The following is a 14,790-nucleotide window of genomic DNA, read 5'->3' on the forward strand; positions in this document are numbered from 1 at the left end:
GCATATAAGCATAACCAGTGGACACAGACAACAGAGCTGTGTGGGTGGGGGCGGGAATGGGAGAAGGATGTCCATGGAGGAAAAAGGAGAAACATCTGTAACAAAAATAAATTAATTAAAAATAATAACATATGGAACAAATTGACTGATTCTCACCCTCTCCAGTACTACCACTCTGCTCTGAGCTACCATCATTGTTCAGATTATGGTAACAGCCTCCTAACTGACCTCCTCCCTTCTGTTCTTTCCTCCTTGGAATTTATTTTCAACACAGCCAGAATGATTCATTTACAAATCATGTCATTGCTTTGCCCAAAAGCTTGCAATGTCTCTCAATTTCCTCAGAGTAAGAAACAAAGGCCATGCAAAAGCCCTAAGATCTTGCTCCTTATTACTTCTCTGACCTTATCTGTCAATGTTTATTCTCTCCTCCAGACTCCTTGCTGTTCCTTGAACATGCTCTGCATGTTCTCGCATTTAAACTAGCTTCTAGGGAACACTCGCCCCACACCCCAGGTTATCTCGGTAGCAAACTCCTCCACTTCCTTCAATTCTTTCATCAAAATTCACCTTCTCTTTGAGGCTTACCTGGCCTTCCTAACCACCGCCACCCTCAATCCCCTTACTTTGCTCTGTTTTGACAAAATGCATTACCTTCTAACATCATATGGCATACATACCGATTATACTGTCTACTTGCTGGCTGGGTCATCCAGCTAGAAATAAGTTCCGCAAAGGTAAGGGAAAATATCTGATGCATTATTTGCTGACATGCATTATTGCATATGTCTAGAACCAAGTGGAACCAACAAGCTCCAGAGTCAATCAGTACTTGGAGGTACTCCTTAGCTAATCACTCTAAAACTCACACTAGCAATGACAACACCTATAAATTTTTAACTCAACAGTTATAAATATTCTCTAGTATCTTAAAACTTTTTAATGTTAATGGGTAAGAATCAAACTAAGATAATTAAAGTTAACTAGACAATTCCTTTGCTTTAAATCATATCATTACAAAAATCTCAAAGAAGATTCGGGTACTAAGCACTAGAACAAATACTTCATAGTTATTTTGAAAATAATATTATTCGAAGTTTAATAAGTGGACATTTTGAAGTATGTTAAATGGCAAATTTCTGTCTCATTTTTATTTATTTATTTTATTAATTAAATTATTCTTATTACAGATGTTTCTCCTTTTCCCCCCCCTAGACACTCTCCTCCCTATCCCACCCACCACCCACAGGAATGTTGTCTATGTCCATTGGTTATGCATACATGCATATAATTCTTTGGTTTATCTCATCTCCCCCCCCCCCCCCACTCCTCTGAGGTTTGTCAGTCTGAACTATACTCCTTTCTATGTCACTGGGTCTATTTTAAAATTTCTACATAATGGTGAGATCAATATCCTTAGAGTATAATTCAGGGTAAATTTTATCTAATAAAATACCTTGTTTTCATAAGTTACTCTGCTATACTTTCAGCCTTCTTTTCATTACCCTCTCCACAGTGCTGGTTAAAAAAGAATCCCTTCTTTAATTAAACATAAACATTTCAGTTTTCTAGAAGCTTTAAACATGTAAGGATAGAAAAATGGTGAGAGAGTGAATGGAAACTACACAGATCACCTCCCAGGACCAGACTGGAATTACAACTAAAATAAAGGCAAGTCATCTGGAAAATCAACTGAAGATCAGCTGGAAAGGACCCTTTTAACGAGGGATGTAAAGAGGACTCCAAATAGAGACTGCTAGAAGGTGCAGATTAGTAGGGAAAAAAATCAACCAATCAGAGAACCGAAAATAAAATAAATAAAATAAAATAAAAAAACAATTAAAAAACAGGAGATCAGTTTAAGAGAGCTGTGGGACAACATGAAACATAACGATATCTGCATCATAGGTGTTTCAGAAGAAGAAAATGAGCAAGAGTTAGAGAATATATTTGAAGAAATAGTGGCAGAAACGTCCCTACTTTGGTGAAGGAAAAAGGCATACAAGTATAGGAAACACAGACAGCCCCAAGTAAGAAAAACTCAAAATGGCCCACATCAAGACACGTCATAATTAAAATACCAAAAATTAAAGACAAAGAGAACTCTTAAAGGCAGCAAAAGAAAAGCAACAGGTTACCCACAAAGGAGCCCCCATAAGGCTATCTGTTGATTTCTCAACAGAACACTACAAGCCACAGGGAATGGCATAAAGTATTCAAGGTAATGAAAATCAAGGATCTGAATCCAAGACTACTTTATCCAGCAAGGCTATCATTTAAAATAGAAGGTGAAATAAAGAGCTTTCCAGACCAAAACAGGCTAAGGGAATATATTAACACCAAATCAGCACTCCAAGAAATGTTAAAAGGACTGCTGTAACAAACAGAAGAAATAGAGAGAGAAACATAACCATAATAAATAAAAATGGCAATAAATAAGTACATATCAAGAATAACCTTAAATGTAAATAAATTAAATGCTCCAATCAAAAGACACAGAGGAGCTGAATGGATAAGAAACCATAATTCATACATATATGATGTTTACAAGAGACCCACCTCACAACAAAAGACTCACATAGGTTGAAAGTGAAGAAATGAAAAAAACTTTTCCAAGAAAATGGAAATGAAAAAAAAAAGCTGGGGTAGCAATACTCATATCTGATAAAATAGACTTCAAAAGGAAGGCTATTACAAGAGACAAAGAAGGCCACTACATAATATTGAAAGGATCTATCCAACAGGAAGATATAACCTTGGTAAACATATATGCACCCAACAGAGGAATACCAACATATATTTTAAAAGTTCTGTAGGACTTCAAAGGAGATATCAACAGCACTGCAATCACAATAGGTGACTTCACAACCCACTGACATCGCTGGATAGATCCTCTAGACAAAAAATTAACAAGGAAACAGAGACTCTAAATGATACACTAGATCAAATGAATTTAATAGATATTTACAGAGAATTATATCCCAAAACTGCCGAATTCACATTCTTCTCAAGTGCACATGGGACATTCTCAAAGATAGACCACATGTTAGGACACAAAGTACGTCTCTACAAGTTCAAGAAGACTGAAATCATATCAACCAACTTCTCAGATCACAATGGCATGAAATTAGAAATTAATTACAGTCCGGCTGGTGTGGCTCAGTGGTTGAGTATCAACCCATGCACCAAGAGGTCGGCGGTTTGATTCCTGATCAGGACACATGCCCAGGTTGTGAGCCAAAACCCCAGTGGAGGGCACACAGAAGGCAGTTAATCAATGTTCTCTCTCATCGATATTTCTATCTCTTTCCCTCTCCCTTCCTCTCTCTCTAAAATCAATGGAAAAAAAAACATTTTTTTTAAAAGAAATTAATTACAATAAAAACACTCAAAAACATTCAAACACATGGAGGCTAAATAGCATATTATTAAACAATGAATGGGTTACCAAGGAGATCAAGGAAGAAATTAAAAACTTCCTGGAAATCAATGCAAATGAACACACAATCCAAAATCTATGGGATGCAGAGAAAGCAGTCTTGAGAAGGAAGTTCATAACACTACAGGCCTACCTTAAGAAACAAGAAAAATTTCTCATAGACTAACACTACAACATAATGAACTAGAAAATAAACAAAAAGAAAAACCCACAGCAAATAAAAGAAAAGAAATAATAAAAGAGCAGAAATAAACAACATAGAGACTAAAAACACAATTCAAAAGAACAATGAAACAAAGAGCTGGTTCTTTGAATAAAAAAATGAACAGGATTGATGAACCTTTAGCCAGACTCATTAAGAAACAAAGAGAGAGGACCCAAATAAACAAAATCAGAAACAAAAGAGGAGAAGAAACAACTGACACCACAGAAATACAAAAGGTAGTTAAAAAATACTATGAACAATTATACGTCAACAAATTGGGACAACCTAGGTGAAATGGACAAATTTCTAGAATCACAGGCTCCCAAAACTGAACCGGGAGGAGACAGAAAACTTGAACAGACCAATAAAAACTAAGGAAATTGAAAATATAATCAATAAACTCCCAGTAGACAAAAGCCCAGGCCTGGATGGCTTCACAGGGGAATTTTAGAACTAACACCCATTTTCCTCAAACCATTCCAAAAAATTCAAGAAGAAGAAAGACTTCCAAACTTGTTTTATGAGGCCAGCAAAATTCTAATTCCAAAACCAGATAAAGACACTACAAAGAAAGAAAACTACAGGCCAATATCCCTCATGAACATAGATGCCAAAATCCTTAACAAAATATTAGCAAATCATATCCAGCAATACATTAAAAAAATTATTCACCATGACCAAGTGGAATTCATACCAGAGATGCATTGTATCAATAATGTGATACACCACATAAACAAAATGAAAGAAAAAAACCATATGATGATATCAATAGATGCTGAAAAAGCATTTGACAAAATCTAACACCCATTTCTTATAAAAACACTCGGCAAAGTGGGAATAGAGGGATCATATCTCAACATAACAAAGGCCACATATTAATAACCTACAGCCAACATCACACTCAATGGGCAAAAACTAAAAGCATTTTCCTTAACAACAGGAACAAGACAGGATGCCTACTTTTACCACTCTTATTTAACATAGTACCTGAAGTCTTAGCCACAGAAATTCGAAAAGAAGAAAAAAATTAAAAGGATCCAAATTAGAAAAGAGGAAGTGAAACTGTCATTATTCAAAGATGACATGATATTTTACATAGAAAACCCTAAAGACTCCATCAAATATCTACTACAGCTAATAAATGAATTTGGCAAAGTAGCAGGATAAAAAAATTAACATGGCATTCTTATACACCAATAATGAACACTCAGAAAGAGAAATAAACAAACAAACAAACAAAAAATCCCATTTACCATTGTAAAAACAAAAAAAAAATACCTAGGAATAAATTTTACCAAAGAGATAAAAGACCTGTTCTCAGAAAACTAGAAGACATTGAAAAAAGAAATAGAGGGAGATATAAAAAAGTGGAACCATATGCCTTGTTCAAGGATTGTAAGAATCAACATCATAAAAATGTCCATACTACCCAAAGCAATCTACGGATTCAAGGCAATCCTTATTAAAGTACCACTGGCATATTTCACAGATCTAAGACAAATACTCTAAAAGTTTATATGGAACCATAAAAGACCCTGAATAGTCACAGCAATCTTGAAAAAGAATAACAAAGTGGGAGGGATTACAATACCAGATATCAAGTTACACTACAAAGCCATCATAATCAAAATAGTCTGGTACAGGCACAAGAACAGGCAAAAAAGGAAGACAACATTCCAATTAAAAAATGGGCAGAGGACCTAAATAGACACTTCTCAAAACAGGACATACAAATGGCCAAGAGACAGCCATATGAAAACATGTCCAACATCTTTAATCATCAGAAAGATGCAAATTAAAATGACTATGCAGTATCACCTCACACCTGCCAGAACGGCGGCCATCAACAAATCCTCCCACAACAAGTGCTGGCGAGGGTGTGGAGAAAAGGGGACTCTGACTGCTGGTGGGAATGCAGACTGGTGCAGCCACTGTGGAAAACAATATGCTGTTTCCGCAAGAAATTAAAAATGGAACTCCCACTTGACCCAGTGATCCCACTTTCTGGAATGTATCCTAAGGAGCCTGAAACACCAGTAAGGAAGAATATCTGCACCCCTATGTTCATAGCAGCGTTATTTACAATAGCTAAGATCTGAAAACAGCCCTAGTGTCCATCAGTAGATGAATAGATTAAAAAAAAAAAAAAAAAAAAAAACTGTGGTATATTTACACAATAGAATACTATGCACCTGTAAGAAAGAGAGATCTCTTACCCTTTGAGACAACATGAAGGGACCTGGGACCTGGAGAGTATTATGTTAAGCGAAATAAGCCAGTCAGAGAAAGATAAGTACCACATGATCTCACTTATTTGTGGAACATAACGAACAAAATAAGCTGTCAATCAAAAGAGATCCAGAGTTATGGAAGTAGGGAACAGTCTAACAAACCTCAGAGGGATGGGGGGTGGGCAGGGTAGGAAGAAAGAAACCAAGGAACTTACATGCATATATGCACAACCAATGGACATAGACATAAAGTTGGGGAAAGCAGGAGGGGGGTAGAAGCGGGAAGGAGGGGGTCAATGTGGAAAAAAGGGGGACATCTGTAATACTTTCAACAAGAAAAAATAAAATAACTAACATGTAAGGATACTCAAAGTAAATCTGACCTACATTTGGGTAGTTGAAGCCATTAAAATCAGTCAGGACAAAAATAGCTTAAACTGACATCACAGTGTTGCAATCCCAGTATAAACAGGGGGGAAAAATGTTTTAAACTGTCTCTATAGAGATAAGTCTTTACTTATAACTAAGATGATAAATTATCCCATTACTTATGTTCAAAGCAGCCCTACTTAATACTGTATCATTCCCTAAAGTAGCACTTGTCTATGGTATATACAACTTAACTATTCTGACATCTTTAAATTATAGTTACCCATCGTTTTATATACTCTTCTATGAAAGCACTTTTCAAAGTGAGAGTAATTACAAACTATTTTGATACCACATACTTTCAGCATATAAGCAGCAAGTCAAACTGCATTAGAAATAAGTAATGTAATAAATTCATTTTCTTATTTAGATATAATTTTACAGAAAAAAAAATGTTTTACTTTGAACTTAAATAATTCACAGAATTCAAAATCTATTCACAATTCACCCATTATTTTTATAAAGCTCATAAATCATATACTCTTCCCATTTCCATCTCAGACCATATTCATTCGGTGACTGACAAATAATGACATTAATAAGACAAAACTCAAAACAAAAATACCCTGTTGATAAATTACTTAGGAATTGTAGTTTGGTCATAGAATAAGTAAAAAGAACCTCCATAGAATACAGGTTAAAATTTACCAAAACTACAATTGACATTCTGCAATCAAAATACCCCAAATGAAAACAAAAACCTACCAGCCAGTAAACTTATCAGTAAGCAAAGTATATCAACATTTACCATTCAGAGAAAATTAAAATTAATCTGCTGTGCCTTCCTAGCCATCCCTGGAAAGCAAAACTGCCACCATGTCTCATGGCTGAATGAGACTGTCCGCAAAGAGGGTGGAATGAAGGAAGCGAGACATTCTGAGGACTAGGAACTAGATGCAGAGGAAAGGCAGGGTGGGGGACGTGCGTGCCAATCAGATGCCATGGCCTGTGGACTGGTTTTAATGGCCAGTACTGAAGGTAAGCCTGTGTGGCATTGGATCAGAGAACATCTATCTCAAGTCAGGATCCCTGAAGGATTATATCCTCAAGGAAAAAGTGAGTTATTTTTTAATATGCTCTGCTAAAGCAGACAGAAAATGTGTCTTTCCACCTTGACTATATGTGAAGGGGGAAATATCATTTTTTCTGGGAACTTCTGGTCATAGATGTGGGGGCATGAATTTACTGTACATACAAGGTCCAAAAAAAAAGCTACATGCCCAAATTTTAAATTAATTTGGCCCAGGACTGCTAGGGCCCCGGTAGCACACACATTCTCTTTGTGCAGCAGGACAAGGCAAACTAAGACATGGGCAAAATCAGGAACAAAGCCCATCTGCTTCACACAGGCTGTGGGTTGCTTTTCTTAGTTGTGACAAAGACCACGTGGGCCACAACGCCTAAAATATTTACTCTCTGGCCCTTTATAGAAAAGACTGCTGGCCCCTAGCATAAAATACCGACAATGTCAAGTGTGTTTGAAGCAAAACAGGATGAATTAAGGCAGTGGAAACAGTATTCTTTCTGTCTATTGGAGCTTGAGCAGAGAGTAAAAGTATCGGTTAACTTTAGACTTCATTAAGTATTCATTTTTAAACTTCTAAAGTCAAAACCTATGGTTCAAGTGCAAGCATGGCGATAGTTTAATTCTGAATCTCCCATTCACCCCAGACAAGATATGTAACACAACCAGGGAAACGTGGGGGCAGGGGGTGAGCAAAAGAGAAACCAGGGATGAAAAAACCCACAAACTCCAAGCCAAGTGCAAAATGCAAGGAAAGCCCAGAGCCAGAAGGAGGGACCCCCTCGACTGCAGGGCTGAGGGCAGGAACGAGGAGCCCAGAGGCAGCCCGATGGATCTCAGGCTTGATGAGATCTCTGGTGGCAGATCTCAGTTCCCACGCTCATTCCCACAAAACTGGGCCTCGCTACCTCGGAACATGAGAAGACATATAATTTTTATAATGACAAGAGTGATTATTAAAAATGCAATACATGTACAGAAAATGGACAAAAACTAGATGGGAGCACAAAGCAAAATCCAACTTCTTATTGCACACAGGAAAGAGATTTAAAACAAAGTGATTCTGAAAGGGTAACAATAAAGAGATGGGCAGAATTATATCAGGAAAAGACTGACACCCCTCCCCCCACATTAAAAACCAAGAGCCATAATATTAATATCAGACCAGACAGAAATCAAGTCAAAAATATTAAATAAGCAAAGCACTTTATAACATTAAAAGATACAAATTGCAATAAAAGTAAAAGTTATGAATATCCATAACAGCAACTTTCATAAAGCATAAATTACAGAATATACACGGAGAAATAGGCAAAAATACACTAACATTTGTGGACTTTAACTTTATAGATAGATGATAGATAGATAGATAGATAGATAGATAGATAGATAATATTGTTCAGATAGAGTGGGAGGGAGAGAGAGAGAAAGAGAGAGAAACATCGACATGAAAGGGACACATCAAGTAGTTGCCACCCACCAACCCAACCAGGGCCGGGGACAAACTGCAACCGAGGTACACACCCTTAGCGGGAACCGAACCCAGGTCTCTGAGGACTGCAGGCCGACGCTCTAACCACTGAGCCAAACTGGCCAGGGCTAACTTTATATTTTTAACTCTCAGAGCATAATAGATCTATTACCAAAAAAAAAAAAAAGTAAGGAAGACAAGAACTAAGCAGTGTAATGAATAAAGTAGGTTTGATATATGTATATCTCAGATACCATACCTTAAAATGATAGGATTTGCCTCCTTTCCAAGTGTCCATAGAGTATTTATGAAAATTAGGCCACAAAGAAAATCTTAATAATTTACAAAATATGGAAATAATACCTACAAACATTCCCTGAACATTATCATAAAATTAAAATTAATAGCAAAATCAAACAAAACCTTTCTACATAGAACCTCTGTAGCTTACCTCTTGCTTAAACAACTCTTGGGCTCATCTGAAAAATCAGAACACTATCCACACTAGCTCCCACGCTACCAGGAGTGTGTTACCACAATAATGCATGTAAGCAGGTTTATTCAATACAGCACTGCTTAACCATTACACTCCAAAATGTTCCCTTCAGTAGGAATTCTCTTTGGAGTGCTTCTACTTTCTCAGTAAAATAATCAGTAAGGTCATCAGCTTAGAGTTATGATGAAGGAGGAAACGTCAGAAGTTTGAAGAGAGAGGAAAATGTATGAAATCGTCACTATGAAGAGTTGGAAGACAGGCTGGTGATTATGAACTTGAAGTCTGGTAAGTGTAGACGTACGGACAAGGGAGAGCGGGAGACAGCGAAAACGCAGAAGGAGGCTCAGTGAACTAAATGCTCAGGTAAGGGGGAAGAATTACAGTTTCAGTGCTAGATGGAGTGAGCAGGAGTAAGCAGTGGCCCGAGTAAGATATTTGAAATGGAAATTATGGGATTCACTGCAGGTAGGATGATGAGCAAGAGTGACTCAAGCAGAATAAAAAACAGGATCTTTGGAAGAGAGATCAAAACATTGAGAAGCCAGGTACTGGAAGAATTATTTAAGTGGGTACAGAAATCATAAAAATATTTGGTTAAGTATATGGGACAGGGTGCCTGTGAGCCAGAAGCTAGGTCCTTCGAGGAATAAACCACAGTGAACTGAGGAGCAACCACAGACAGGAAGAAGACACAGGTACGCAGCCTGGTGACATACGATTCACGCCGAGTGACTGCAAGGAGGAAGGTATGGAAACACAGTGCAAAAGGTGGTGAGAAGTGAGAAGTGTTCTGCGGACGCGGAGAAGAAAGCAGCTCACTGAGACGCTGGGGGTGGGGGGCCAGGCGTCCTTAGAAGGGAAGTCTTCCTCTGGACCCATGAGCACTGTCTTGTCATTGCTAACGGTGATCTGCAAATGAGTTTTCTCATTAAGACTGACTGCACAAGGGCTCTAAACAGCTATATACAGGGCGGGGCAAAAGTAGGTTTACATTTGTAAGTATGCAAAATTCAGGCTTCATTCTTGTATTATTATTCATTATTGTATTATTTTCCATAGGAACAACTGTAAACCTAGTTTTTCCACACCCTGTATAGTTGTCTTTGCACACACACACACACAAAAAAAGAACAAAAACCTGAGTTCATAGTACTGGACAGAGCCAGAAATGAAGTATGTTCTTGAAACAAAGTAGTGACTACAGGGTATATATATTTGAAGACAAATATTTTTTAAAAACATGAAACTGGTTGAAAATTTCTTAAAATTTTTTTTAAAATAAAGTACCCAAAAGACAAAGCAGAGTATTTGAGTACAGTGCAGAAAGTCATATGGATATTGCCCCAGTCCCTTTCATGCACCAGATAATAACCTCCTATGGAAGCCAACAGACCGTCAAGAAGCTTCCTTTAAAAGAGTACATAACAGCCAGGCCAGTGTGGCTCAGTGGTTGAGCATCGACCCATCAACTACAAGGTTGCCGGTTCGATTCCCGGTCAGAGCACATACCCAGGTTGTGGGCCAAACCCTCAGTGGGGGGCACGCAGGAGGCAGCCAATCGATGTTCTCTCATCGATGCTTCTACCTCTCTCTCCCTCTCCCTTCCTCTCTCTAAAAATCAATAAAAACATATTTAAAAACAAAAATAAAAAAATAAAAGAGTACGTAATATATACATAGAGACATTGTATACAACTAGGAACAGAGCCCTGAAAAATGAAAATCCTGAAACCATGGAAGGCACAGAAGAGATGGGTTAGTTTTAGTTCTGGATCCACGAGTAAAATCCAAAGAAACAGCACCATCTACTGGAAGTTCGCATATTTAAAAATATTCTCAATTCTTGGGAAATGTGACATATGTTTACTATGTAATATTTCCCCCATTTGGCTAAGAAGATAAACTTAATTATTGAAAGACATATCTAACCCCAAACCAAAAAAACTTATATTAAAGTATTCATTCTTGGCTTATCATTATTTCAAATAGCTAACCATTTTGACTAAATTCATATGAAGATCTCAATAATATTCTCAACCAATAAAGAAAAGAGTATAGAGTTACATTTTCAAAGTAACTCACAGAGATGGTATTCCTGTACGCTGCTTGTGTAACCATAGATTGCAGAATATCCAAATATTATGATCATGACCACATCTCTGCTATCCAGCTCCATGATATGTGCTGAATGTCCCTCCACAGCATACTGCTGCCCATGTCCCAGAACAGTAGGAGTTTTTGTGCTCCATGACTGACTCTGTATGTTAAAAATCCATAATTCATCTGTGACATTGCCTTCATTGGTTTCAATTCTGCCTCCATACATAAAGATGTTTTCCTATAAATTAAAAAAAAAAAGTATTAATATACAAAATAGTTACTTCTTAACAATACATTAATTTAAAGTGGAGCCTAAATTTAAACACTAAGTTTTAGTAGTCACAACACACATAAGACATAGTTCTTACTTGTAAGAAGTCAAATGGGAACACAGGAGTAATGAAAAATGATGCTTCTACTTGCAAGAAGGGGGTAGGGGAAACCATGTTTTCAAAAAGTTACTTGAAGATATTTAATTTAAAGCAACTGTATTATATAGTCAATTAATCATATGTTTTATTATCCTAGCTGCTGAGCCCCTGGTTGTTACACTGGAGGGTTACCATCTATGTGTGCTGCTTTGTGCTCTTCTCGATCATTCACTGCTTCCACCAAGCACAGTTCACACAAGGTAGACTGCATCTGTGTACTGCATGGAGCACACGCTTATTACCATTCCCCACAGCTATGGGCAGAGAGCTTATAGCACTTATAAATTATACAAATAACTTTAGTCACATATGACTAAAATGAATAATAGATAAATGATACAAATCGTTACTATTTCAACAACCTAGGAATAGAAAGGAATTTCTTCAACCTAATAAGGATCATCTAAGAAAAACACACAGCTAATATAATACTTAGTGACCCAAGAGTGGATACTTCCCCACTAAGGTAAGAATAAGACAAACACACCCATTCTTGCCACTGATATTGCACATTGTACCTGAGGTGTTAGTCACAGCAAATGGGCAAAAACTGAATAAAGACATCCAGATTGAAAAGAAGTAAATTATTGCTAATTCATAAAGATATGAATTTATATAGAGATAATAGTAAGAAATAAAAAAACAATTAGAAGCAAATAAATGAGTTCAACCACATTGTAAAATACAAGATCAATGTACAAAAATCAATTATATTTCTATACACTTGCAATCCAAAAATAAAACTAAGTAAAACAATTCCATTTACAAAAGCACCAAAAAAATAAATAAAATACTTGGGAAAAAAACTTAGCAAAAGAAATTGTAAACTTACTCTGAAAGCAATAAAACACTGTTGAAAGAAATTTTAAAATATCTAAATAAATGAAAAGACATCCCATGTTCATGAGTCAGAAGAACCTATTTTTAAGAAGGTAACCCTCTCCAAACTGAACAGATTCAATGCAATTTTTATCAGAATTCCAGGTGACTTCTTTGTAGAAACTGACAAGTAGATTCCAAAATTCACATGGAATTGCAAGGGACACAGAATATCCAAACAATCTTGAAAAGATAAAGCTGGAGGACTTACACTTACGATTTTAAAACTTACTACAAAGTAAAAGTAATCAAGAGAGCATGCTACCGGCATAAAGACAGACAAATAAATCAATAGAACTGGAGAGTCCAGAAATAAATCCATACATCTATGGCCAACTGAGATCTGACAAGAGTGCCAAGACCAGTCAATGGAGAAAGAATAATCTCTTCCAACAAATCGTGCTAAGAGAACTGAACAGTGGCATGCAAAAGAATGAACTTTGAACCCTTACTGCACGCCATATACAAAATTTAACTCAATATGAATCAAAGGCCTAAATGTAAGAGCCAAACTATAAAACTCTTAAAAGAAAACATGAGGTAAATCTTCATGACCTTGGATTTGACAATGAATTTTTAGATATGACACCATAAATACAAACGACACAAGAAAAAAAGATAAACTGGATTGCATCAAAGTTCTGTACTTCAAAAAACACCATCAAGAAAGTGAAAGCTCACAGAATGGGAGAAAATATTTGCAAACCATAAGGGACTTGTATCTAGAATACATAAAGGACACTTTACATCTCCATAATAAAAAGACAAATAACCCAATTTAAAAATGGGCAAAGGACTTGAATAGACATTTCTCCAAAGAAAATACAGATAGCCAATAAGCACATGAAATGATGCTTAACATCATTAATCAACAGGGCATGCAATCAAAACACAATGAGGTATCACTTCAAACCCACTAGAATGGCTATAACGAAAAAGACAGATACTAATGAGACCTGGTGAGGATCTGCAGAAATTGGAAACCATCATACATGGTTTGAGGGAATGTAAAATGGTATAGCCAGTCTGGAAAATAGTGGCAGTTCCTGCAAAAGTTAAACAGAGACTTACCATTTGACCCTGCAATTCCAGTCCTACATACACACTCAGGAGAAATTAAAGTGCATGTCTTCACAAAAAAATGAACATAAATGTTTACAGCATTATTCATAAGAGCCAAAGGTGAAAATAACCCAAATGTTCATCAAAGGATGAAATGATAAATAAAATGTAGTGATATCCCTACAACAGAATATATTTCAGGCATAAAAATGAAGTACTGATACATGCTACAACACACCAATCACAAGTCACATAGTACACAATTTCATTTATATGAAATGTCCAGAGTAGACAATCTAGAGAGATAGAAAGTAGATTCATGATTGCTTAAGGCTGGGAGCATGAAGAGGTTTGGGGTGAGGGCTAAAAGATACAGGGTTTCTTTGCAAGGTGATAAAAATGTCCTAAACTTGATTGCAAAACTCCACACTTTGACACAAATCTACAAGAGATAGTTGCACAACTCTGAATACACTGAAAACCACTCCAGTATACACATTTAGAATGAGTGCAGTATATGGTATGTCAATTATATCTCAATAAAGCCATTACAAGAAATAACAAGTGTGGATGAGGATGTGGAGGAATTGAAACCCTTGTGCACTGCTGGTGGGAATGTAAATGGTGCAGCAGCTGCAGAAAGCAATATGAAAATTCCTCAAAAAAATAAAAATAGAAGTATCATATAATCCAGCATCCACTTCTGACTACCTAGCTAAACACCTGAAAGTAGAGACGGGAGCACGTATTTGTACACCCAGGTTCACAGCAGCATTATGCTCGCTAGCCAGAAAGGTAAAAGCACCCAAGTGGATTAACAAGATGTTGTATATACATACAATGGACTGTTACTGAGGCTTAAAAAGAAAAGAAACTCTATCACATGCTACAATGTGGATAAACCTTGGGCACATTATCCTAAGTGAAATAAGCCAGTCATTAAAGGACAAACACTGTGTGAGTCCACTTATATGAGGTGTGAAATTCACAGAAACGGGAGTAGAATGATGGTCACCAGGGTCT

The 14,790-nt window shown here is 36.7% G+C and overlaps 1 protein-coding gene across 1 annotated transcript in view; it reads right to left on the reverse strand.

Moving 5' to 3' along the window:
- Nucleotides 1–14,790, reverse strand: part of ATRNL1 (attractin like 1) — a 545,834-nt gene that overhangs the window by 488,694 nt on the left and 42,350 nt on the right. Inside the window, exon 8 of the mRNA XM_036265661.1 lies at nucleotides 11,378–11,633. Coding sequence (XP_036121554.1) covers nucleotides 11,378–11,633 — 256 coding nt within the window. The remainder of the gene's footprint in view (nucleotides 1–11,377; nucleotides 11,634–14,790) is intronic.

The sequence above is a fragment of the Molossus molossus genome, unplaced genomic scaffold, assembly GCF_014108415.1.
Source record: "Molossus molossus isolate mMolMol1 unplaced genomic scaffold, mMolMol1.p scaffold_m16_p_17, whole genome shotgun sequence".
In the NCBI taxonomy this organism is placed as follows: Eukaryota; Metazoa; Chordata; class Mammalia; order Chiroptera; family Molossidae; genus Molossus; species Molossus molossus.